General features: G+C 41.5%; 1 protein-coding gene across 12 annotated transcripts in view; it reads right to left on the reverse strand.

Moving 5' to 3' along the window:
- Nucleotides 1–27,183, reverse strand: part of TENM4 (teneurin transmembrane protein 4) — a 1,362,823-nt gene that overhangs the window by 236,512 nt on the left and 1,099,128 nt on the right. For 9 of the 12 annotated variants that reach the window (XM_039562133.1, XM_039562144.1, XM_039562174.1 and 6 more), the window contains one exon: nt 19,143–19,352. The exons of the other annotated variants lie outside the window; for them this stretch is intronic. In XM_039562133.1, coding sequence (XP_039418067.1) covers nt 19,143–19,352 — 210 coding nt within the window. The remainder of the gene's footprint in view (nt 1–19,142; nt 19,353–27,183) is intronic. 12 annotated transcript variants of the gene reach the window in all.

Consider the following 27,183-nt stretch of genomic DNA (forward strand, 5'->3'; position numbering starts at 1 on the left):
CCTTTAACTGTGAGCGAAAGCATTTGGGGCACAGCACATATAAACACAATACCCCAAACACAGGCAGTGTGATGGCAAGTGGGAGTCTATTATGGAGAATTCGTGATTCCTTAACTCAGGCTCCATATGACCGCTGCAGGATATGCACTACAATCTGATCTCAGTGTTTGTCACTTGTCAAAAAATTGAGAACAAAGAGCCAATTAGATGTGGTTTGTTTTCTTTTATTTTGCTGGAAATAAAAGCTGAGCTATCATACAAAAAGAATTCCTGGTGTGTGTATGAGGCAGGGAGAAGGAAAAAACCAATAAACAAACATTTTTACAAAAACTCAAATCATTGGACTTGCAAAACAAGGACAGCTGGGATGCATAATCAAGAGCATTACAGAAATTTTATTTTATATGAAACTTTCCTATTCTGGCATTTGTTCTTTCAATATACAGTATAACCACTAACTTCTACTGCAAATCTGCAAAGATTTTAAAGGCAGCTTAGCTGCAGTGGGACTGGTGTTTGAGGCTGTCTGAAAGGCAGTGACTGTCACATAGTGGCCAGGTGCTTTTCAACCATTAAGATAACACTGTTTTGCATTTGGTTAGAGATGATGATAATAGCGTGTTTCGTGACAATGGAATTAATTGCTCTTCCCCACCCTTTTATGCAGAAGGTAAAGAGACACTGGAGACACATCACCAGCATTCGAGTGCCTCTGCAGTGAAATCCATCGCAGATGCCGAAGATACAGTACTGCAAGATAAAAAGGACCACCTGGCTTCCTAGACTCATCTCCTGGGTAACCCGGTCCACTATGTTTCACTCCACTGAGGAGTAAACCAAAAATAAAAAAAAAAAACAACAAACCTACTTGAACCTATTGCAAAGACAGGGAAAATCTGGAGGGGTGGAGTAGAATTACTGAAATTGGAATGTAATTAGAACAAAGAAGTCAATATCCATGTACTACAAAGATGACAAGAGACCTTTAGGGGACCACAAAGAAGTGGTCAAGGTTTTGGTTTGTGTCTCAGTTTAAGAGAACACTCAATACGGTGCCACAGTACTTGCCAGCACTGACTGCTAACAAAAACTGATCATTCAGGAAGTACCAGCAACAATTCAAGCAAGATCCACAGGAGTTCCTGGGAGGTTTCCAATTCAGGGATGGATCCAGTCCAAAACCTGATAGCATCAAATAAGATAATACATGACTGGTTTATTAGGACAGCCTGGTGTAACTCAAACACATAAACACTGATGCTTACAGTGAAGAAGCAGCATTTAGGAATTTACTTAACACTCTGCACACGAAAAATCAATTAGCAAATTAATTTTCATCCTGATCTGAAATCTAGAAATATTAAGAAACATATTTGTCTATTAATGTCTAGTTTGTGTAAGGAATTGGCCAACACCTATAGTAACTACTACAAGAACACAACTCTTCCCTTTCCTACTGATAGTGATGGGATTATTTTATGACTGACATGTCCAGTGAGCCATTTCATTCTTTTTTTAGGCTCTATATTGAATGAGGAAAATCTGCTGCTTTTTCTACTATCACAACTCTTTGTCTTTCAATGTGCTGTTCATGAACTACCGAAGCTTATTATGTTTAAATAATAAAATAATGCAAACCAAGAGAGTGATTCTGTACAAACACAGATTAAAGTTCTTTACCTAGAGCCGTGCTTAGGTCACTCCCAAGGGAGGCTGAAAGGAACAGTCTGTGTGCATAAGGGAAAACACATTTCATAGCTTAAGACAAGTGCCTTTCACACTGCTGCCTTTTAAGCAGAAATGGGAATCAAGCAATGCTGATTTCTAAGAAAAAACAAAATCCAAATTTGCTTTCGAGCGCAAACAGAGATAATTAAAGTACTTGCTCTAACAGGAAGCTGCATTAGAAAACAACTTTGCACTTTTGAGAACGCACACTGTGTTTCTTGTTATGCCAATTTATTTTAATTAATCAGAAAAACATTTATTTGAGGTATTAGCAATGCTGGTGCTTAGCCTGTCATTCTGCCTCCCCGCTAAATACCCAGAATGGCAATTCCAAAGCAGAGCACATCTGGTGCAAGGAGGAATCTCTCCTTCTGGCACATCACTGAAAAGACGCAGTATAAATTCAATGGGCCAAATCTTTGTCCTTCCACTCACCTGGAGTAAAACTGAACTGCGCTGGAATTCATCACTGCACAGAAGTATGATTTAACCCTTAGTGGAGTGTGGTGTTCATGGCATTACAGGAGCCCATTCATGCTTGCCAGGGAGGAAGTGTGACAAACCACGGCACCTCCCAGCAGGCAACCTGTGACCTGAATTTAACCTTGGAGTGTCACACATAGTGGGAGTAGGCCCAAATTCCCTCTGGGAAACAGAAGGAAAGCTGCCAGCTGGAAGGACCAAACAACTTGGACTGCACCCAGGTGATACTCCTGGAATACAAAGGGCAGATGAGATCTTCCAGGACCATTAAAGACAAAAAGGAACCAGAGGATGACTCAGTCTCCTTTCACGATTCTCTACTGCACCTCTCATTTCTGAAACCATGGAGTTTCAGAATATCTGCATTAGAAGATGCTCCTCTCCAACAATATCTGGAAAATGGAAATGAAAAACACCATCTTCCATGTCCTTCTTTGCATTCTTCATTCAAGTAATGGGAACAAGTGACCTGTTCTCACCAGCTCTTGTCTCCTACCTCGTCTACCCAACCCTAAAGCATTGGGTAAACTTTCTCAAAAAAGAGGCAGACCCCCAAAACACGTGACTGACATGACTTCTTAAAAATTTCTGAAGTTTAAAAAGGTAATTAATTTTGATAATATTTAAATAGTTTTCATTATTAAAATTATTACTAAAATCTATTTTAATAGCATGCTTGGGATTTTTTTTGTTTTTTTTCTCTGTACCTGTCCCATATACAAACCTGAGCACTAGAAACCGTATTTTACTCTTCTTTTAGTTGGACTGAAGTTAATGGGTAATTGGAAAATTCATGGGACTGGCATACCAAAATAAACACCAATGATTTCTAGAGGCAGCAAAAAAAAAGTAGGATTTGCCCTGACACATGGAGGAAAAAAGTGCTACCAATATCACTGGTAATATCTCCTAACTGGTACTGTTTGTCTTACCAGAAACAGTAACAGCCTGGTGGGAAAAAAGCAGTTTTGACAGTTCCATGGGAACAAGAAAAAGACGAGGTGGATGCTCCCTGAGGATGAGTGTGGCACAGACAAGGAGCAGACAGTAACTTGGCTCCAGCTGAGCTTGCTGAGTGGTGCCAGCCTGACCTTAGACCAGCTACAATCCAGCAGGCAGCGATTCCCACTGCACGACTCTGCCAGCTCTCTGCCAGTGCCTCTCGTGTGCAATGGGGCCAGCTTTTAGCATCCAAATGGTATGAAAGCTCTCAGGACACATAAACCAGAAGACCAACTCAAACAGTGTGTGTGAAATGGCAGCAGCAAGCAAGTCCTCCAGCCCAGGCAGTTTCAGCACTCAAGTGGTTCTGCGATACAGCATTTTGGGAGCTGCTGTACACTACAGACTGAGACCAAGAAGGGAAACATCCCAAACTCACAGCCCACAGCATCATAAGGAGGAAAGCCAGCCCTTCCATGAGGCACTTAACAAAGAGACCTGAAAATAACTGAGCTTGCACATTTTGCTCATCTTAAACTCCTGCTAAAGTCATAGAGATTGAGCCCTAAGTCCCACTTGATTGCCGATTTACTCAGAGAAGCATTCTCCTGTTAACACATGGAAAACCATCCCTTGTACCCACAACTACCACATGCTGCTGTGATAGTGCCTTCACTGTGACAGCATAGTGCCTTTGGTACATCGTAACTACTACCAGTAAGGGCAATTTATCAGATAATAAAAATTACCATAGTTCAGCAGAAGAAGGAAAAACATCTGTACGTTAAAACTAATGAAGAGCAAGCCTTTTTTTAAATTACAAATCAGTGAAGACCAAGCAATTAGAGAAGTGTAACCAAGGAGAAAAATTTGCCCCTAACCCTTCATCCTTTTTCACAAGAATTTTTTTTCCCTCTTTGATTTTTAACCTTCTCTGTCACCACCAGCACTAAAAGCTGCTTCTTTTTTCCCCTTTTGCTGGAAGAACAAACAAACAGTTGCCATTTCAGTCAAAGCAATGTTATTCTTTGGCTGGCTGGCACTGGTTTCAGCTCACAGGGCGGTCAGTTCCTCTGGCTCCCATCCAGAAAGCTGAATAAACCAGTCTGGCAGTAAGCACAACTCTGTTTGGGCTCAGAAATCAGTGCTTCAGACCTGTTTCCAACCTGAGCGCTTCCAATTTACAGCACTCCAACACTGCAGGAAGTACATCAAGGCAATCTGAAACTCAAATATATTTGAAACAAAGCTTTCTTCCTTTTAGGTCTTTTTCTACACTCTTCTTCCTTCTCTCTTTAATGTTTGCAGGTTGGAATTTGTGATTTTTTTTCTGCCAGAAGTTTGGCCTTTGCAACAAATAACTTCATCCAAGTGTGCCATTTCCTCCAAAATGCACAGCAGTGGCAGAAATCACAGACAGATCATTATCATCTTTTCTCTGTTTCTTGCTTCCCTCCTTTTGTATGGAGCACTATGAGAATCAAGAAGAATTTTCCTGAAATTACAAAACTCATTTTTTATAGACATGCAGTCGCCCAGTACAAGACTCTGGACTCTCAGAGCGCAAAATGGAAAACAAGAAAACTTGTAATACAAGAGAAACTTCGGTTCAGCAGGTGCAAAGGCAAGCTGGAAGGATTATAAGTGCAGGACTAGGCATTTTAGATTCCCCTTATGCTCTGCTCTCTGGCAGAGTAACAGCAGAATTCCACTTTATGGGGATAAGGGATGGTGCCTATGAGAAGGGCAGGAGATGTGAATGCAAAGGTTGAGAAACTGCATTGAGTGCTGTGTTTCAGTGCTCAGGTTATTATTTTCTCTTTCCTCCTCTCGTTTTTCACACCATTAAAATTCCACCTCAGACACCGGACTCAAAGTGAACAAACAAACACGCATTGTTCGCTACCCAAACCCACCACGCTCACACGGCTGCTGTTGAAGCTGCAGTGACACTTGAGCTGGGGAGCACAAACCACTCGGGCAGCTCACAGGGGGAATGCCAGAGTGACAGATTAAGTACAAAACTAATCCCCACGTTGTGTTTCTGCTGCACAGGTGTGTTCAGGGATTATCCTTCTGCCATGCAAGTCACTTATGCCAATCTCTAAAGAGCCTTTCTCTTTCCTTCTGTTTCTTGGTTTATATGAAGTAAGTTTTCCATGGCTACTGTGCTGAAACCCTTCCAAGGAAATTATTTTTTAAAACTTCAAACATTATCATTACCTCTTGTACACAATAATTTATCAATCATTGTAGCATGCTACCATGCTACATCCTACTCTCTCAGCATCTCAGCAGACAAAAGTTACCCACATTCTTTGAAAGAATCTTAAATATTACTTCTTTTCACTGCAAAGAACAATTTGGAAAAAGAAATAAATTAAAGCTTCAAGATCACCTCTAAATTCTGCACATAAATATTATGCTAAGGCAAGATGGAGACAAGTAGTGAAAAAGATGCAGGAGTCCTGAGACATGCCTGAAGTTCTCAGATAAAAGCACATACAAACTCCCATTTAGAAGCAGAAGTAATTTGAAGAAGTTCTACTTAATGGATGGCACAGCAAATATGGGTTCTGGTTTCCAACAAAAAGTGACATGCAGTAAAATATTTAGGCAATCTCTTGAGGACTATGTAGCATTTCATAAATTAAAGGGCTTTAGTCAGCTTTCCACGTGACAGCAACCAACCCACACTTCAGTCAGAGGAGAAGTGTTTGTGTTTTATCCCAGCATGGATTGGAGGAACTTCTGGCATGAACTGACACTGATATAAACCCCTCAAGAGTTTTTACGGAGAAGAAATGGAAGACAAAGCAAACTGTTTTAAATTGAAGCTACCACAATATTCAGCAGAAGCCTAAATTCTCTGTTCAGAAATTTATGTTACTGAACACTGAGACTTAAACATAGTGGTGGAATTTCTAAAAGCACCTTAAAATTAAAAATCCTTTAGTTTTCATTCCAATTGTGTTAGGTGTCTCTGTGTAGCTTTGGGGAGAAAACATTGTGTACTGGTTGTTAAAGAAATGGGAGAGTAAGGGTACCGTGGTGGTACTGCAGAATGCCTGGGTGATCTCGGGTTAGTGAGTTGTGACCTCTGTAAAATGGAGATAATCACGCTTATCTGATTCCAAGAGGTACCAGGAGACCTACTGTTTCCTAATTGTTTAGAGATATACATGGGAAAGGTACAATATATAGTTACATGGGTTAGGTTTCTGGAAATATCTACTGGTGACACAATAGATTTTACCCATCTGTGTAAAAGTGTCAAGTACTGCTATTATTTTGACCTCATTGATAAAGAAAGGATGGGTGGTCTGGTAGACTGAAGCACATTTTGGCTGGAAGCTATTACCCTTTGAGACGACCTCTTGTTTCAAGTTTCATTGGTGTATCAGAAAAGTTACAGGCAGCAACAGTAAGGGTTCCTGTAATTCATGCTACAAAAACCCTCGAATCTGTTTTATCTCCTCTGACATGCTATCCTCTGTACTAGTCCTAATGATATTTTTCCTAATCGAGCATACGTTAATGGCAGGAAGCCGTGTCACTCCTTTCTCGTTTTACCTGATCTGTCTTTGGTTACTCACTGTGTATGTGAACCTAGACCAAGCTCAGCTGTCTCTCACTATTAGAGAGGTGTAGAAAACCCGACTGCAATACTAAGAGGAGCAGCAAAAATGATGGTAATTTAAGAGGAAGACTGATTTTAAAACAAGATACCTAAATTGAGGTAAAATGTAGATCCTTGTGATAGTTCCATGTAGCCATTCAGTTCAGGGAGAGAAGCTGTTTAAGGTGATTTGGGCAGGATTTATGCAAACTGAGTAGCAAGGAAAAGAGACGATTTACATTAAAACATAGCACAAGCAATCACCAAGTAGCAGTAGTTTTACTGCTAAAATGTGACCCTGGAGAATTTTTACAAAATCTCCATACTTGGCCGGCCAGGGTAAGGCAAGAAAGGGGCCAGTGTGAAAGTGTTAGTTTTAACCTGGAGTAATCCATGCTGATTTCTATTTCACCAGAATAACTTTACACCAGAAATATCCATACAGAATGCAACTATTGGCACCTCTGTCTAAAGTGCTCATTTACTACAAAGTGCCCTTGTTTTACTCAGTGCCTTTGCAAGGATGAACCACTCTGTCATTTACATCAGTAATGCGACTCCCACCCACATGTGCTTCAACCCCAGACTTGACTAATGCATGAATCTTTATGCTGTGCTCCTTATGAAATGCTGTGTCCTATCACGTTGCCACGATACTGCCACTAGATTTATGGCTCTAACTAAATCATCCGATCATACCACTTCTGTGCTGTGCTTCTTCCATTACCACCTAATGTATCAAAAGCATCGATTTTACACTTGCCAGCTTTCCTGCCAGAGCACTCCAAGGTCCTGCAGCACTTTATTACACCCCATGCCCACTCCCAGAGCTGTCATGCTAATGAGCCATGTGTTGCTACTTTAATTTTTCTGAAGCAGGTCACAAAGCTCAATTCTCCCCTCATGGGAGAACCTAGAGTCCAATTCCTGCGCTGTCATGGCTGGCTGATTTTGAATAGTGCATACGATGACACAGGCTCTCATCTTACTGGCCTGGCCATCACAACACCCCTTCCCTCCCAAATGCTGAAAGAAATATGGCCACTTACAGTTTCACAACGCTTTTTCCTATTTGCAGCACATTGGTACTTACCAAACACCTAATATCCTGAGGTGTCCAAAATGCTGAAATTATAACCTGCTTAACCTCAATAATTCTGAGAAGCCAGTTTTTATCTCTACAATAGGGGTCTTATTTAGACTGAAAGAAAATGAAAGACACCATGATTAAGAGACTAAATTGGCAGGACACCTAGAAATACCCCGAAAACCTAGAGAAATTGAACACAACAGAAAAAGACTCAGATCCTCCAGAAAGGACCAATATATTTCACGACCTGCAGGTATGAATCCCTTCCAACTCCAGGTATTTTATGATTTCTATAAATTTACTGCCTTGCCAGGACATTGTCGGTTATGAAAAGTAAGAAAGACAAGAGGTTAAAGCAGCAATTTTTAGGTTACCCTGAAAGGCATCTCAAACACACTTGCTATATTTTGTAGGGTTAATTTCTGAGTAATGCTGATGTCCTAAAATGTGAAAGAATAGGAACAATTAGGAAGTAATTAGTGAGGGCCAGTCCAGCCTTCTTATTTTGAGCACTCTTACTAATAAGGCTACTTGGTGTTTGAGATCCTTGATGAGCAAAAGAGGCAAGATTTGGGTTTCAGTAGCTTTGCTTGTTTTAGAAATTTAAATGGCATGTGAGCTGGGGAGAAATGCCATCAACCATCATTCAGTTAGCAAATGTCTTCCAAATGCACTTGTGTTTTAGTGGTAGAAAGCAGTAGATTAAGATATGAGGTCTCTGCCATTTGGCAGAGATTTTCTGGCATCACTATCCCTGGAAGTGTTCAGAAGGTACCTGCATGTGGTACCTGGGAACATGGTTTAGTGGAGAACATGATGGTTCTGGGTTAATGGTTGGACTCAGTGACCTTAGAGTCTTTTCCAGCCTTAATGATTCTCTGATACTACGACATAACATGGAGTCACTGGTCTTCTGGCCCACCATTGTTGTCTTCAGTGGCTGCATATTTTCACGCTGCTTTGACATGTCAGTATTAGCTGACCTCTTGTAAACAGAAATAACATACACTACATCTGAATTTTATCAGCTTATTATGATTTGAACCATTTTGTCTTTTTGCTACACTTTCCCTGCTTTATATGGAAAAGGCCTAAACTACCAGGCTGCCATTAACAGACCTAATTATTACACGGAAAGAGAAAAAACATCTATTAAGTCTTCCCTGTTAAAAGTGAGGGCAGACTGTGAAGATGTGTTACAAAAAGGCTGCCTAAACTTTGCAGCATTACCATCCCTTACCTCCAGAGACAGAGCATGTGTTAAAAGCCAGCAGTAAAGCCCTGAGACACTGTGGATTTATCAGCTGAATGGACAGGGAACAACAGTATTTTTCATTTTCAATCTGAAATGAAGAATCTGAAAATCTCCAAAGCTTCTAAGGAGCAAACAATGATGATTATCCCCCATTTTATTAATTTAAGAGTCAAGCACCAGCATTTAGGTCACTTGGCCAAGGTCACCAACTGTCACCAGTCACCAGTTTTTTGATTGGTGTTGACTCCCACTGAATGGTGCTGACTCCAAATTGACTCCCATTTTCAGGCACTACTTACTACAAAATACTGACCTTGTAGTCGTAGATTTTGAGCTAATGCCAATCATGCATTTAAAGCACTATACCAGCTAGTCCATCTCATTTGGGGGCTTTTTTCTCAATTCACATGGCAGGACTTAAAAACATGTTTCTACTGACTATCCACAAAACTTTTAACCTTTCAAATTCTGGTGTTTTCCAAACTGCCATCAAAAAGAATTTTTACGTGGGGTGTGCACACTGGGGCTTGTAGCCCTCAAAGGCTTAACCCAATTGACTCTTACAGAACTGTGACAGTCTTTCATATAAAGCTCTTCATATCAAAGGTTTCTTCTGTGCCATAACTGCTCGTCACATCAGCTTCACTGCCAAGCATGGGCACTAAGGGCTTGGTCCTGCTGTTAAGACACATGGTTAAGGACTGCCCTTCCTTGAACAAATACCCTACTGCTTTGCACCCAGGTGCACATGGGAAACAACTTCAAAGGATACACCATGGTTCATACACACAGAGCAAGAAGCTGCATGATACTCTCATGTCATATTTCAAATATAATTTTTCAGAAAAATCACACTGGATCCACAGAAAACACTTTCCTTCGAATTACTGCCTCAAACCTTTTTTTTACCTGATCCTTCCCTTCTACTCAGAACCTCAAAAGCTTCCACTCAAATTACCCAAAGCTATCATTGCTTTAGCTGAAGAACTTGTTGGGGTCACATGATGGTTTGAAAGCTGTGGTTGAGATTAATAGTGTGTTACAATAAACACAGTGAATAATGCAAAGCACAGAAACGACGGAGAAGGAAGTGGGGGGACACATCGTCTGACGCTATGCAGTTATTGGATGTTTAGTTTGAAAGAACACACAGGTCAGAGTGAGACTTCTGGCATCTTCTCCCTTACAAATTAATCACCTGTTCACAGTGACCAGCAAATTTCAGCTTATAAATAAAGTTCAAAGCCCCCAGGTCCTCATTTAAAAATGGAGACATATGGCTTGCAAACAGCTAATGGAACAAGCCTTCCCAAAGTTTGAGCTCATTCCCAACTGAGAGATCCATTTCACAGTAATAACACAACACAGCCATGAGTACATGAGCTTCAGACTTCCTTCCTGTATTTTATAATACCTTGCACTTCCACAGCAGCTTTTATCTGGTGAATGGAAAAAGTTGTGATGAACATCAGCTATGACTTTTCAAAGTGTAGAAGGCACTGCAGGAACTGAGAACATACACAGACCCTCAGCCATACAAGCCTCAGCTCAGAGACGATACATATCCAGAAACAGAAAGTTCAATGTTGTGCACCCACAAATCTCAAAAGATTTAGAAAAAAGATTAGCTTACTCTCTGAAACCTGATGTCTGCAAGTTTGGGGGCACAGGTGTCCCTTTTTGTCTGCTTGTTTACCATAGCAGAAACCATGGCTAGCTCCAGTAATATCATACAGATAAGGAAACAGTTCAGAAGGATAGCAAATCCTAAGGCTTGCTGTATCGCTCACTTGGAACTGAGAAAACTGAGGTTTAAGTTTTGTATCTGAGAAGCCTGTGGCAGAAACCAGAAGGCTGAATTCCGAGCACTCACTCCAATCTCTGGACAGCTCTGCCTTCAATGTTTTGTTCTTCTAAAGCTGCCCAGAAAGCATTTTTTTCCACACAGAATCTACTGCTTTGGGGGCTTTGTTTCATGTTAGTCACAAATCTCTCAGTATAACCTGAGGTAGAGCAAAACACTGGCAGTCCTGCAGTGAAAAAGCATCTAATGGGCCATAAATTAATGTTTCATTTCCTTTAATAGTGTAATGATTAATTCCTTCTTCAGAGCAAGATTTTGTTGTACATTTGATAGTTACACTATAAAGAAAGAAAGAAAGAGGGTTTTATAACATCCAAAAGGATCAAAGCCAGAATGCTGCTATTTTTGTTTGTGCTCTTGTAGCTTGACTCTTCAAACAGTTTTTTCTCCCCGATTTTGTAAAAAGGTAAAAAAAAATCCATCTCAGATGAGACCTTGCACAGCTTGTCAAGTTTCAACCCACAGTGAATTTTTTCTGCAGATATAAACCTCTGAAAGTAGGGGTTTCTAATGGAAATGCTGACATAACCTTAACTATACCAGTGCCGCCGTAATGCTCAGGTTACCAGGAATATTTCTGCTGCCAATTCCGTTTAACAAGTCTGAATGCATATAATTTGTTCCAGTTGTCTTTCCTCGGAGTGGGGCTCCTTTGTGCACACTTTCCAATGTGGCTTGCATTAAAAGAAAGAAAAAAACCTCCTACTCCTATGTAAATTCATATACACACTGATACGGTTTTATCACAGCTAAAAAAGCTATAAATCTGCTTTAACTGATTCAGTGTGTTCCCTGGCCTGGAAAGGTGACTTGTTTCATTGCTGCCCTTCACTGAATGTGACAATCATAACTTTGCTTCATTCTTTCTGAGATATTTACTCCTTGCAAAAAAACCTTGCAAAAGCCCCTGACCTGCCTCTCTGTGTATTCATATTATCCTCTCCTGACCAAATGTCCCTCTGCTTGAGCCAAAAGGATTTGAGCTGGGTCAGGATTTGACCCTGGCTATGCTAGGAATCTAATCCAAATGCCTCCCACCGACACCAGCGATAAGAATCTAGTCCTATAGCAAATGATTTGCTTCTCACCTTTGGCTCATCCTGAAGCCAAACAACTGCCAGGTTAAACAAATATTCTCAGGGTGCAAAGTGAATTCATGAGGCAAGAGCTTAAGGGACAGCAAGGTAAGTGGGCACTTCTAGAGCCTCATGTCCTGTGAAAGATCTGCAGCTCACACACTGAAATCTCTCTGATCTTTCCTCCTAGAAGGAAGAGTGAAATAGGAGGAACAAAAACTCAACAGGACGGCTCCACCGCTCAGTGAATAAGAACAGGAATAATTCATGATCTGATCCTCCTCACAGCCACCAGTTTACAGCTTCTTACTTGATCTTCAGGGTCTAAGAGGCAATGGCTGATGCTTGGAAACTCAAAACCTGAACCTTGTTGTCATCTTTACATCAGAGATAAATTCAGACAAATGATGTGAGGACAAGTTTGCAAATACATCAGTGAATTTTTGGAAGTTTCAGTGAGTTCCAGTAGATGTCAGCTGTGAAAATCAAGCCAAAATGGCCATCTCCCCACTAACTTCTCAGGCTTCTGTGGACCCACCATCAGACACAGCTCCATCCACAACGAGCGGAAAAAGAGCAATCTCCTCAGGATGACTCAAACCCTGGTGGCTTGAAATGTCTCTATCTAAACTGAAAGCTTATGGTTAATACATTTCTTGTTTAGTTTACTGGCTAAAATTAAAAGAGAGAAATTTAGGTTTCAGTTTCTCAGGCTGAATTCTAAGCACATTCCCAAATTAGAAGCTAAATCCATTGAAAAATTATGTGAAACTGGTTTTCAAAATGCTTTTTTCAAAGCACCTCACATAATCATCAGTCCTGTTCTAAAAAATTATTCTTTTACTAAGGAATATTTTTTAAAGTATTGCTAAACGAACATCTTTTAAACCTTTCCTCTCCTTAGGATGTTTTTTGTAAATTTCTGTAGTGTGGGGGGGAGAGGAGGAGGGAGGATGATGTTAAAAAAGTTTTAATAGGAAATGCAATAACAGAAAGAATATTTTAAACTTTTTAAAAGACACTTGGAAATTGATTTGCTGTATCTTCCAATTCCTGTTTCCCTTTTGTAATTATGAATTACCATTATGAGTAACACTGACTGCTAATGGACTCTGCAAATCTCTGATAAAGGATGCAGAGATTAATTGCCATTCTTACTTAACACACTTGCTTGAGTAGTAAAAAAGAAGCAATAGAAAGCACTATGCAAAGACAAAACACAGCAAGAGAACATACCCTCTGTTCACAAGCTTTTTTGGAAAGAAAAACGAAAGCCTTCCATAAAAGAAAATTGAAATTAATTGGAATTTATTGTTAGTTTCAGATGAAAAAATATCAGTTACTCAGATTACACTATCAAAGGTTCCTTTGCTCTCCTCAGTCAGATTCCTGAAAATTCTCCACTTCTAAGACGCCTGACATGATACTATTCCTTCTTCAAAATCCTTTCATATTCAGTGCCTTTTGTCCTCCCTGCTGCAGTTTGATCTCACTGTACTTTCCATCATGGTGCTGTAAACACCTAACCCTGTGCTTGAGCAGGACTCCTACAGGACAACTCCTGTGTCTGAATTTAGACCTGTGGATCAGAGGAGAGCTGCCTGATGCAAAGCGGGCTGATGCTACCTACATTCAGCCTTTCAGCTGGTCACACTGGGCTGCTGAATGAGTCTGAAACAGCAGTCGCTGCGTGGCAGACTCTGCAGCACCAACCACATCAAGGATACAAAAGAAATAAACACTGAGCACGCACAGACATTAAACTTTCTGCAGAAAGTGCCCTGTGTTGCTAGAAGATGACTTCTTTCTAGATCCTGAGGAGATCCAGCCACAGCAGCAGCAGTGGCAGATAATCTGGTCAGTTACTCACTGTAAATTGCCAGAAATGTACCATTTATATAAAATTAAACTATTTGACAAAAACCAGATAAGGCTATAGGAGTCCTCAGCAGCCTTTTCATGAAGGATTTTTCTTCATAAATTTGGGCCAAATCATTGAATAAAAAACTGGAAAGCTCTTACTGAACGATAGGAAGGGGAGGTAAATTACAAACAGTGGTTGTCTTTAACAGCTCAAGGCTGCTTTTTAAAGGTTTAAAAAAAAAAAAAAACACCTTAAGAGAAAATAGGTTATAAATCAGAAGGTCTAGATTGGTCCAATTTAGTTAGAAAGGAAAATGAAGACCTTAGGGGAACTTACTGCTTCAAATTGTCCAGCACTCCAAACAAGAAAAAGTGGCACAAGCAGTACAAGAATCTTGATTAACTCCGCGACCATGGATTTTGTTGGTCAAGCAACTCATTCATGTAGATCCCAGTATGTGGAAGCAGCATGGTGTGGCTACTGGGGGCAAACGGATCCTGATGTGATCTATTTTCCACTGAAATCACGGATCATAAAGAAATCATCTCCCAGGATCTGACCTCAGAGTATTTATGTATGTAAATGGATTTTCCTCCTTATCCACTGCCAATGCAACCTGTGCTGAGGTAAGAGCTGCATCCTCCATGCTTTACACAACTTTTAACCCTCCTCTTAGAATTCAAAGTGTAATAACATTGCGAATCATGCCTGCCTTCCCCCTCTCCCTCTCTCTCCAGCAGCAATGTCACATTGGGTGACTGGCAATATGACCCTCCACTGCTGCTCCTTCTGTGAAAAATGCCCTTAGTGGTAGAAAAGGTGCAAAACTGGTTGAGCAGCGGTGAGCAACGAGTTTTTGTAATAGGGATGTATCTGAGGGAGAAAACAAGAAACTGGGGTACATATATTCAGAAGAGGGTGATATGACTCGAAAGTGTATTAGATGCTTCCTAAAGAGATTTTAGTAGATGTTACCTCCAGTGTCACCAAAGTAAAGTAATTTCTAGGACTAGAGAGTCAGTTTTAGATATTCTTACAATTTTCTGGTATTGCCTTACTTCTGTTAGAATTAAATGAAATCCATGCCGTGGTCTCAGAAATTGTGTTTGAGAATACTAAAATGCTTCAGACCAGAGGGGATTTGGGATTTTGTGGCTCCCATGTGCAAAGGCTGTTTCAAGTGACTACATATAGCCTTCCTGTCTGCTTGATACAATCAGCTTTGAGAAACACACCAGACCCCACAAAATGACAAAAGCACACTGCACATGGAATGCCTACTCACTGATGGAAGAGTTGGAAGAAGTCACATATTTCAGCTTTGACTATGAGGCAACACAGTCAGTGCTCTCAAAAGAATTTTGATGTCAGCTTTCCACAGATTTCATATATCTTTCCAAATCTGTTCTTTGTCACTCTGTACAACAGCCATTTCCCTACATCAGCCCTGTGTTGGGCGGAGACGTACCTGCTAATGTCCCCAGTGCCACGGCTGTGGATGTTGAGGGAAGTGGGCAGCAATGGTCAGCCTGATATGCTCCTCCTGAACACCATTCCCTAAAGACGCCCAATTTTTTTTAATGCATTTCTCATGTCATTTGCTGGTTCAAATGGAAGAGAGCTGCCACTGACAAGCTAAGCACACACACCTACAGCCCTCCTTGGCTAGTGCTCAACCTCTCCCAGCTGGCCAATATTCTCCCTACAGTCCCACTTGCTCACGCTTCTTCTCCCATACCCTTGTCAGGGACTGCATGTTCTGATCCAGCACAGCAGCTGTTAGTTTCTTAAAACAACCAGATTAAAGACTGGATGCCTTCAGACAGTTCTGCTGCTCCTGAGTCCTATACATATATACCTACACACCAGTATACATAAGAAACCTGAAAAACTAATTAGTGTTTCTTAATGTCTACCAAGATACCCCAAGTCAGCCTACTTTTCAAATAGTGCTGAAATCCTCAAATCAGGAAATCTTAAGGTTTCTGAACAGAAACATCCTGAGATGTTTTAGAGAGACAGGGCTGTTTAGTCTGCAAAAGGGAAGGCATGTGACCTTTCGATGCTTAAAGGAGGATTATAAGGAAGATGGAGAGACTTCTTACAAGGGCTTGTACTGATATGACAAGGGGTAATGGTTTTTAACTAAAAGAGGAGAGATTTAAATTTCATACAAGGAAGGAATTACTTATGAGAGTGATGAAGTACTGAAACAGGTTGCCCAGAGAAGCTGTGGCTGCCCCATCCCTGGAAGTGTTCAAGGCCAGGTTGGATGAGGCTCTGAGCAAGCTGTTCTAGTGGAAGGGGTCCCTGCCCATAGGTGGGGGTTGGAACAAGGTGATGATTAAGGTCCCTTCCAATCCAAAGCATTCTAGGATTCTATGAAATGGAGACATTCACACCTTAGTTACTTTGGGTAATTTTAGGTAAAGTAAAAAGCCTTCTGGACTTGACATATATAAAAAGAAAAATTAAAAGGTCCAAGTCTGAAAAGTCTCTTTTTCCTTACAATTATGTACCTGCTGATATTATAGGTAAAATAAAAACTGGGGCTTTCAATGTTCTAAATTACTTAGAAATAAAGAAAATCAAACAATGGCTTGTAATGCATCTAACATAAAACTAAAAGCCCTAAAAGATGCCCACGTATTTGTATATATATTAGTTGGTTTCAGCCTGCATTTGAGAATTTAATTGGACATTTTTCTGGAACTGTAAAAATAGTATTGCAGACAATATTACCTTTCTGGAATGAAAGGAACTTAGATAAAGAATAGCCTACCGTATCTTCAAAAAGTAGCATGTTTCTTAAGTTCCATGTGCATTATATTTGCAATTTACATGGGGATTTGTAACAGTGGTGCTGCTCCCTGGGTGTTACTTACTTTGGATGGGCTTCTCTAAGGCTGAGTTTACACAGCTGTGGTAGGAAAACCTAGCCACAATCAATTAAAAAGTGCAACACAAATCCTTTGGACAGCATTCTCAGGCTGTCCTGCTGCTGAGACAGCTACTATTCTCCGAGAATGAGTGCTCTAACTGTATTAAACTTAGTCCTAACCAAAATAAGCTTTTACTAATTTTCACCATTTAAGGAACATAAAGACCTGCCTTTGTCATTTAAAGTTTAAGCTGACTAAGCCTCATAGAAACAGAACATTAAAGAACTAAAGCAATTAAATCCATTTACAGAGGTCAGAAGAGTCTCTGGGTTTTAGACATGATGGGCTTCTATGGTCTGTGCTTCTTATTCATGTGAACTTTCAGATTATGGGTTGATAGGTGGCAAAATAAGTCACCTTTGTTTTCCTCTTGGTAGCAGAGTGATGCTGAGCTGATCCTAGCAGGTCACCAGTGTCCTGGCATTACCTGCACTTCTGATTACTGAACAACTAGAATAAGCAGGCAAATGAGACCCCAGACGCCCTGCCTTTGTGTGGGACATATTTATTACCAACCTACTGAATCCTGCACACAAAGAAGGCCTCAGGGAATGGAGTATGTCTACAAGCCAATGCAAAAAGCACTGAGAAAAAAAAAAAAGAGGCTAAATAAGCAGGCAGCTGAAAAGCCTGAAGTCTAACTCACCAGCACATTGATAATACAATAATGTGGTCAACCCACTGTGTGGACTCTGAACAAGGCTTTTTTTTTTTGTTTTTCAGCTAATTAGTAAAAGAAGAGATTAAGGTCTTTAATCTTGCTTACTCTTTCTTCCCTCTTTTTACCTGGAGGGTGTGCATGTACGTGTACATATGTATTTCCTAAATGAGCAAAGAGAAAGTACATACATATACATTAAGATGTGGAAAACATGAGGTGGAGTGTGAGTTTGGTTTTATTTCCAACAAGAGGGTCATTGACGTTATTTCAGATTTCCATGTTCTGTGACTGCAAGCAGTCAGGTGTGTGTGTGTGTGTGTGTGTGTGTGTTATAGGGTGGGAGGGGAAGAGGGAAGCAGAACAGAGGATATGAATTTTAATCAGTTTCCTAAATGAATACAACACTATTTCCCCCTACTCTCCTTAGGATGACAATTCAGAGGAGATAACCTTCTCCTTTGAAAAACCTTGAAGGGAAAGTTTGTTTTTACCATAACAAATGCAACAAAAGAAGAGAGAAGCTGGGAAAGGGGGAGGGCGGACAAATTAAATGTCAAACTTTCTCTCCTTACTTGAAGATAACAGCATACTAGGAAACCTTCTTAGAAGCTTAACATAAATGCAGTTAAGCTGTTGCCAGCTGCAGTAAACCTCTCTCTCACCTTTCTTTCTCTCTTTCAAGATATCTTTGAATGCCTTCTCCTTCATCATAAATCAGACCTGTGAGCAATTATCACTCAAGCCGGATGGCAGCGGCCTGAGTGGCCACTGCTATTCCACTGCTGTAATCTGCACTTCGTCAGGTTACACTACCCTTGATGAAATTTCACATTTCTTTGCCAATGAGCGTTACCTCTCCATTTATGACTCACTGTCTTTGCAGCAGAGAGCTGTGAATTTCATTCCTCTCCTTGTAATTTGCTTAAGCATTACGGACCATCCGGCGGTGCTGAGCACCCTCAGCAACCCATCGGGGAATCTCAGAGCATCCCGGGGAGTCTCAGAGCATCCCGATAGGATGTGGCTGTGCTGCTGCTCCTCAAATACTTACCCTGAGGGCATCTCTCAGCGCCTCGGAGGGAGACTGGGCACAGACACCCTCCTCTGAGATGGTGCTGATGCCATTGTCACAACTATCAAAGGAACTCTGCGTTTTCGTCATTGCCCTTGGGTGACAGGTTCCTGACAGGTTCCGACCCCGCCAGCCCTCAGGCTGCACCTTGCCGCCCTCACATAGAAGGGGAAGGCACTTTGTCCAGTCTTTCAGCCGGGAGTTAATGAAATAAAAAAAGCCAACCTCCCCCGAAATTCCACCGCCGCAAAAGGGAGCGGGCTCCAGCCTTCAACTCACGCCAAGTTTGCGAGCGCTGCCCGGGTACCACATGGGGTCCCGCACAGCAGCGCGCACGGCACCCAGCGCGGACCTGCCCGACGCTCCATCTTCCAACCTTTGCCGGGCGATTTTTTACTTTTTATATAAAACCCCCCAAACCAATCCAACGAGCACACCCGCGCCCCCAACCAACCTACATCCCCGCGCACAGCTGTCAAGAAGGGCATGAAAAAGTAGGCACAGAGAGAGAGAGAGAGAGAAAGAGAGAGCGAGAGAGTCACTCACCGTTGGCGGCGACACACAGGTTTCCAGAGCCACTTTGAACTAAGAATGACTGAGGGGCAAACTCTTCCTCAGAGTCCGAGCCCGCGGCCGCCCGGGCCGCGCCGTCGCCCAGCGACCGCCCCGGGCCCTCATTGGCCGGCGGCGAGGGGAGAGGGGAGGGGGACTGCGAGCGGGGGGTGGAGGAGGCGGACGAACAGGGCAGGGGGGGACCTGCGGGCCACAGACACACACACACAGAGAAGGGAGGGGGGAAAAAACACAGAAAGAAATAAAATGAACAAAAAACCCACGGCAAAACACGGACAGAGAGACAATAAAAGTCGAGCCGGGAAACGAGGGAAGGCCGCCCCCCCCACCCCACCGCCTGCCCCTGCGGGGCAGCCCTGCCTGAGGGGCGGCCGACTGCACGTATCTGACCCCGTTACCTGCTGCCCCTGGGGCTGTTGCTGTCCTTTAAAACTCCTACCCACCTCATATCCATCCTTTAAAACTCGCCTCCGTCAGTTTTTTTTGTTGGGTTTTTTGTTTTGGTTTGGTTTTTTTTAAGATGTTGACATCGGCAAGAGCTCCTGGTGCGAGGTGCGCTTTGTGCCACATGGGCGCTCACTGTCAATGAATCGTTCTTATCGATGCGGCCGCGCTGCGTCTTACTAAGAGAAAGCTTTGCTCGACGTATTGTGAGGTGAATTATTTCAGATTCCATGTGAAAAGTGAAAAGTCCTTTTGGGGACTGGTTTAACAATTCCCTTCCCTCTAGTTTATAAAGCAAACAGCGCAAGACCTCCACCATGCAGGCAAGAGGTAGAGGAGAGGTCTGGGTACCTCTATGTGGGGCAGAAGCACCTCAGCAAACCACCGCACTGATATAGGGCAGAAGCACAGCTCAGACCAGCGTCATTTCGTTGATTAAATGATGAAAAACATGTCAAATCGGGTTCTAAGATTATACTTTACATAGAGCTGTGCCTGACTGAGGAAGAGCTTCTACTGATGGCAAGGAAATTGAAATCAGGTACGTGTAGGTTAAGTAGATTCAATTGGAAAACCACACTGTAAGCAGTTAATGGTTATCAGGGTCTTATTCCAATCAGATTTTTAAACAAAACTGGAAGTCAGAAGCCTCAGACTGGTGAAAAAACTATCAGGCAAATGTGGAGGTCAGATATGTGCAGTACATCAATAAAAACAGGGGGAATATGAACACAGACATATAATACAGGACAATGCATTTAAACATGAGCTTTTCCCCTTGCTACATTTGATCTGAAAGTCATAATGATTAATCTCCCACATTTTCCCAAATACTGAAATTTTATCATGCAAAATCCATCAAAATAAAAGAACAGTCAGCACAAGAAAACCAGCAAACTTAACAAATCATCTGTTCCTAAAAAACCACATTTTGAACATAGCATACCTCACAACATAGGTGTACGATATTTCTTACTAAACACAACATAAACACTTAGAAAAGGACACATACCCAAAACAATAAAGTGGGTTTAACATTTAAATCCCCCCCAAGCTGGTTCTGCTATGTTTCCTTCCACCTTGGTCATCAGTTTTTCTCATAATAAACTCTTGGATGTCACCTCCTTGGCATATGCCAGTCATATAAATTGCTAATTATAAATAGAGAAGAAATTGTGGCATCAGAAGCAAACCCTGGGATCCAAGGAGAATACAGGACTGTACCTGTGCTCAGAGACACCTGTCACCTGAAGGAGAAAAGCCAGCGCTGGTTGAGAGCCTGCACTCCATCGTGTGAACAGCCGCCTGTGCAGCACGCAGACTGAGAGCCGAAACTGGGAGCCCTGTGTGTTTTGTTATGATCAGCAGTGGAGTTGTCTGGGTCTCCTTCTTTCTGACAACCCTCCAGACAGAGAAGTTCCTCCTTTAGGAATGCAGCTTATAAGGAAGCCCACTTCACACTCCCTGACCCTTTTTATGATGCCAAGGCTGTAACCTTCCCATTGTGCTAAGTACTGGTAGGAGCTGGAGAGAGACAGGAAGAAAAAGGAGCATGTGCAAGTGGATGAGCACTGCTTTCCTTGTCACAGTCCCTGACATGAAAACAGATTCAGCTCTAATTCTGATCTGCTTTTGGAGAAGCAAAGTCTACTCTGCATCATCTTCTTTGTGGCAATAGAGATTTGATGAGCCCTGACATGTAACAAAGTTTAAATCAGGACTTCGATTTGCTATGCTTTTATTACAAAACAGGCTGACATGTATTTCTAATCCCATGTAGTCAGATGCTGTATTCTAGTGTGATGATGACTGAAATGGAAAAGAAGTGTTAAGTCAATGTCTCCCTATACACCCCTACAGTTTTCCAATGTACTTTGAAAGGAGAGGACACATTTTTCCAGCCATTGAGAAAGACAATCTAGATTAAAAAATTATTTCAAGCCTTTCGTTCATTTACACAAACACCAGCGAAAATGCATAAAAAGGAGCTTAATGGTGTGACTAGCCAAAAACCAAAAAATGTATGGTAAATTACAGCAGAGCCCCAAAGCTCTTCCTGTGTTTTGCTCCGACAGCACGCTTGGCATAACTATACATGAATTCTGTAGTCTGGACATAAAGAGCAGGAGCAGAACGAGCTGAATTTGGAATTGTAACCCTAAAAGCAAAATGTCAGTGCTTTTGTCAGTCCACATCAGAAAGTTTCTGCCATTTCCACATGGTTGCAAGTTGTTGGGGTTTTTTTTGGTAGGAGCTTTCCCCGTCTCCCAGTATTGCAGTTTTGGCAAGGATAAAAGAAAAAAATGTAAATAAAAATATAACCAAAACCTTTTTAATGGTAACTGTGGGTTTTAATCAACTCCACCATTGCAGAGTGCACATGAGAAGATCCCGTGGGCTTTCACGGTCATTACGTGCACTTCCAGCAGTGCATGAGCTGACCTTTACAAGGGAAGACTCCCTAGGAATTGTGCATATTAACCATGTTACTGAGGGCTGTGCTGCTATGAAGGGCACAGGCACATACCGCCATGCTCCCTGGAAAATTGCCTTTTGGGCAGGAATGGCAGGGTGGATTCAACAGGAGATTTTGCCAGCTGCTGGATGGAAGGTGTGCACTAGGCAGCTCTGCTGACAACATCCAATTAAAATGCATGGGAAGCAAAGCAATACCTTCCTTTTTAACAAGTCAACAAGGCTGTAAGGCAACTGTGTGTTAAACTGTGGATCCTTTAAGAGAATTGCCTCTTTTTTTTCTTGCTTGGACAGAAAACCAAGAATTAAATCTGACCTTTTCACAAAAATTAAACTAAGAGAGAGACGAAAGCTACAAGTTTGTTTCCTTCTCAGACAAGTATCTCACTGAATTTACTGCAACTGCAGGTCCAAGTACAACAAGCAGGATTTGGCCTGTAAACTTTCATTCCAGCTGCCAGAGCAAAATTTCTAATTGATTAGAGCAAAATGAATTTGCAGCAATACTGGGTTGCCATGGAACCTGAACAAGTAGGACAATTTACTTTGCAGTATGTGCTGTTTCTCCTTCAAAAATACAAAACAGAAGGACCAGATAACACATTCATTATGCACACTCTTGCAATTTGGAACTTAAAGAAAAACAAAACTGATTCCAAGTATGGGCCCCTTGGCATCAATTTGTAACAATCTTATATATCCACTTGCAGTGAACAGTCAAAATTATGTTCTTTGGACTTGAGGCAGGAATAATAGTCGTTGAATGTCTCTGTATGAATGATGTGATTCTTGCACATATTCAGAGGAAAACAGAACAGAACCTTCTATTTTATCTATGTGCCAGTATTTCAGATTAAAATTTAAAAAAAAAGAATCAGGGGAAGATATGTTGCAGTCTCCGGTAGACTTATGAAAGTACTTAGGAAACACAAACTTTGGAAATAAGTTAGTTCAAAGAATCTGTTTCCCAACTTAACCAGTATTCAGGCATATTATATTTAGGGAAGAGACAAGCAGAGCAGAGACTAAATAGTTAGGGGAAAGTAAGACAAACAATAAACACGCCTTCATTTTATGCTGCACATTTGGCTGTAATATTTCAGAATTACTTTATCTCTCACAGGATTTGGCATTCAGAGATCAAGAGCTGATTTAAAACGGGTGTATTCATGCTAGTGTGAATAGAAGGGCTGCCAGAAATACAGAACATTCACAGAGATACTTCTAAAGAAGGTCAGTAAATTGTTTCATGGACTATATTCACTGGATTATACTCATATGTTTATAATTTGTCCCAAAAGAGGTGAAAAAGAGTGGATATATACAAAGGCTGACTTCTCACAGAGCTGAAATGACAAGGCAACAGGATTTAATAGTGTTCAATATACACAGAATGGTATTATCTGTTATCAATAAATAAGTAGTATCAGCTTTTTTCACCTAGTAACTTCTTCTATCAAGCTTCATCCAAGAACCTTTAAGGGCTTTACAAGCATTGGGTATGTAAACTTTGAAATACTGTTATCAGATCTGTTGGGATCTGTTATCAGATTGGCAGATACAATGGTCAGAGGGCTGGAACGCTTCTTCTGTGAAGACAGGCTGAGAGAGTCGGAGTTGTTAGGCAGGGAGAAAAGAAGACTCTGGGGAGATCTTCCAGCAGCCTTCCAGTACTTAAAGGAAATTTGTAAAAAAGAGGGAGAGCGACTTTTTACACAGGCCGATAGTGATAGGACAAGAGGGAAGACTCTTAAACTAAAAGAGGAGAGATTTAGATTAGATGCTAGGAAGAAATTTTTCCCTGTGAGAGTGGTGAGGCACTGGCACAGGCTGTCCAGAGAAGCTCCGAATGCTCCATCCTCAGAAGTGTTCGAGGCCAGGCTGGACAGAGGGTTGAGCAACCTTTTCTACTGGAAGGTGTCCCTACCCAGGGCAGGGGGTGTGGAACTCGATGATCTCTCATGTCCCTTATAGCCCAAACCATTCTGGGGAGCAGACTTATGCTTCTGACAGATAAGGAAACTGAGGCACAGAGATGTGTAATAATTTGATTCAAAATTCTGTCATTTCCTGTACCTGCACATCATATTTCTAGCCACTGAAACAGTCTAAAAGGCTGTTTGTCACACTCAAAATACTTTAAATTAGCAGAATTCTCACCATAAAGGAACAACAGGTGTGGGCAGAAGTACTGTGATTGCAATTACCTCAGTACAACAACTGCAGTAGTTCTTTGCATTAAGTCCTATCACTGACAATGCCTTTGTACCACCTTAAAATAGGAAAGTCTCTAACCAAGGTTAGAACTGGTGCACCAATGATGTTAAGCACCACGGCAAACAAAAGACATCATGGTACAGCTCTGGCCTTTAAAATGAGGCTTTGCTTTGTGGGTTCACAGGAAGGCTGTGTAAATGATAGCAGAGTGTATTCTGTAGTGTGCTGGCTGGGTTTATTATCCTGTCAAAGGAAAGAGAGTGTAAACAGATTAACTTCTTTTTACGTCTTCCCCTCACTTTACACAGGAGTTTTGAGTGACTTGTACAGACACTGACATGAAATCTTATTGATCAATATTAATTTGTAGCTAATCTTGTGCTGGAGAAAAACATGACCTGCCTAAATAACCCTTAGGTACCTCTGTCTGATAGCAGAAATAAATTAATAATTTAGTCTAAAACTCAGGCAGTTTCATCTCATAGCATATCTGATTGATTAAAACCCCACCAGCATGAAGCAGTTCTGCAGGGCTGAGATCCTGTGTGAGAGCTATCCTATGCAAAGTGGCGAGCAGGGTGGACACCAGGACATCCCTGGGTTGCTGACACATGGGATGAAGTGGAAAGGATGGCGCCCTGCTTGCACAGCAGTGCTCGGTTCCCTGCAGAATATAAAAGGCAGTGATTTGCTCCACTGGTATTTCAGGGCATCAGAGATCCTGCTGGATTGAGGAGGGAAGTGGGAGAATATCTGCCAGTTTGCTTTTCAAGGTGAAGGGGAGTGTATATGAAGCCCTGATTATCACATTCTAGAAGTCTGGTTTAGCATCCTGAGCCTCACCCCTTCAGAGATGGAGAAAGAAAGAATTTTCCTAAGGGACAAACAGCATTCATGCCTTTCCTCATGGCAGCATATCACACCTTTCCAGTGGACAGCATAATACACCTCTGGAAAAAAAGCCAGCTGAACTATCTGTCTGGCAAAATGTGTCAGTGAATCATAGGAATAAGGAATTGTTGTGCAGATTTATTGCTGCTCTTTAACAATAGGTGGTCACAACATTCTTAGTTCAACAGGCAATATATACCTTGTGTTTAGAATTGATTAAAAAAGCAGTCTTGGAAAAGTAGTCTTAGTTATTTATATTTCCTGAATTTCCACCTGCACTTATGTTTATTTTACTTAATTTAATTTAGTGTATTTGATTTATAGTTTTAAAGCCAGAGGGGAAAATTAATGAAACAAAGGGGACAAATGAATATCATCTTAACAAGAAAAACCTGGGCAGCTGCCATGTCACTAAAATTAAGAAATGATTAGTTGTGCCTAGAAAATGGGAACTAATCACATGCTCTGTATGAAGACTGGCATACTGGGGAAAAAAGGGCCATGTGAGGTTAAAAAGGAATGAATGAATTCACCTGTGCTGAAGTGGAGTATGAAGAAGACATGTTACATGGACTTCACCTGCCTTGTGGGTGATTTGTGCTACTCTTCCAAATTGTGGTTTTTTCCCCTCCACTATGCTGTGAAGATAGGCAATGATTTTATTTAGCCATTTACCAGGACAGTGCATTTTCTATTGAGGAAGTCAAAAAGTCACTGTCAGCAGGGGCTTGGAAACGTTCTTGTTTGTACAGAGCAGACCTTGGGTAGACCCTCCTCTGGGTGGCAAACCTCTAGATTGGCAGCAGCTCTGTGAGGAATGAAATGCTGGGATATATAAAAGCATCACAGCTGTTACCTGTTACCTGCCTCTGTCCCAGCATAGATCATGGAGCAAGTGTTTGGGTCTTACGCAATTATTCCCCAAACGAAGCAGAAGGTAGAAAGGGACAAGAAACAATGCAGACCTCAGATCTCCTTTCCCCAGCTCCTGAGGTTACTAACCTGACCCAAAACAGCAGAAAACAATTATCCATTGAGCAAGATGGAGAGGAGCAGGGAGAAAATTGTTCCCTTCCGAAGTGCAGTCCCTCCAGGGCTTGGGGTGCTCTGGAGCAGCACAGCAGCACTTAAAATTTTTTGCCAACAGAAGAAAATAATACGGCAGATTTTCAGAAAATTACACGGGCAATTGCCCGAGCCGGATACTCAGCTTGCTCATTTGTAGGCACAACAGTAGAAACAGATTGTGTAAGTTAGCTACATGATTTTCTACAACATCCGTCTCCGAGGCTTAAATTGTGCTGCTATTTAAAAGCACAAACAGGTAATGTAATTTCCAAGTATGTGGGAGATTTCTTGTATCTTTTTCAAAATCAAAGAAGTAAGGATCAAGAAAGAAAGACTTTCTTCTGATAGAGACAGTATAAATAATCCTAATCACCACAGAATATTTATATCATGCCTTGTGAAATATTTATGCAAGTAATCCACATCATCTAAAGTTTTAAGGCAAATTCAAGCCCCTAATTATGGTTCAGCATTACAAAAGCTTCTGCAGCTTTACTCAAACCCAACTTGTAAAAGAATAATGTAATCAGTAGGCAGTCTGATGAGCTGCCCGTGAAGTGGCCTCTCTCAGTCTGACACTAATGCTCTATCTGATCCAAACACCCAATATAGAGTATGAAGTTCTCTGCAAACGATTACATGCAAATCTCCTAAAAGGTCCAATCTCCTGTATTTGATCACCAAACTGTAGGCTTTATAGAAATGGCTTTCTCTAAGCTTAGTGCTAACAAAATGGTTTACACTAGCCTTGCAGAACTCTTCCTGATAGGCTTGGTCAAGGCAAAGAACGTGTTCATGCTCCTGTTACCCCAGCAGGAAAGAGTTATTATACATGGGCCACTGCAAGGCTTTTTCACCTGCCCCAGCAAATAAAATTTACACAAATGTCTTGCAGGGTGGTTGGCAGTAATTTTCTAAA

The sequence above is a fragment of the Corvus cornix genome, chromosome 1, assembly GCF_000738735.6.
Source record: "Corvus cornix cornix isolate S_Up_H32 chromosome 1, ASM73873v5, whole genome shotgun sequence".
NCBI classification, from domain to species: domain Eukaryota; kingdom Metazoa; phylum Chordata; class Aves; order Passeriformes; family Corvidae; genus Corvus; species Corvus cornix.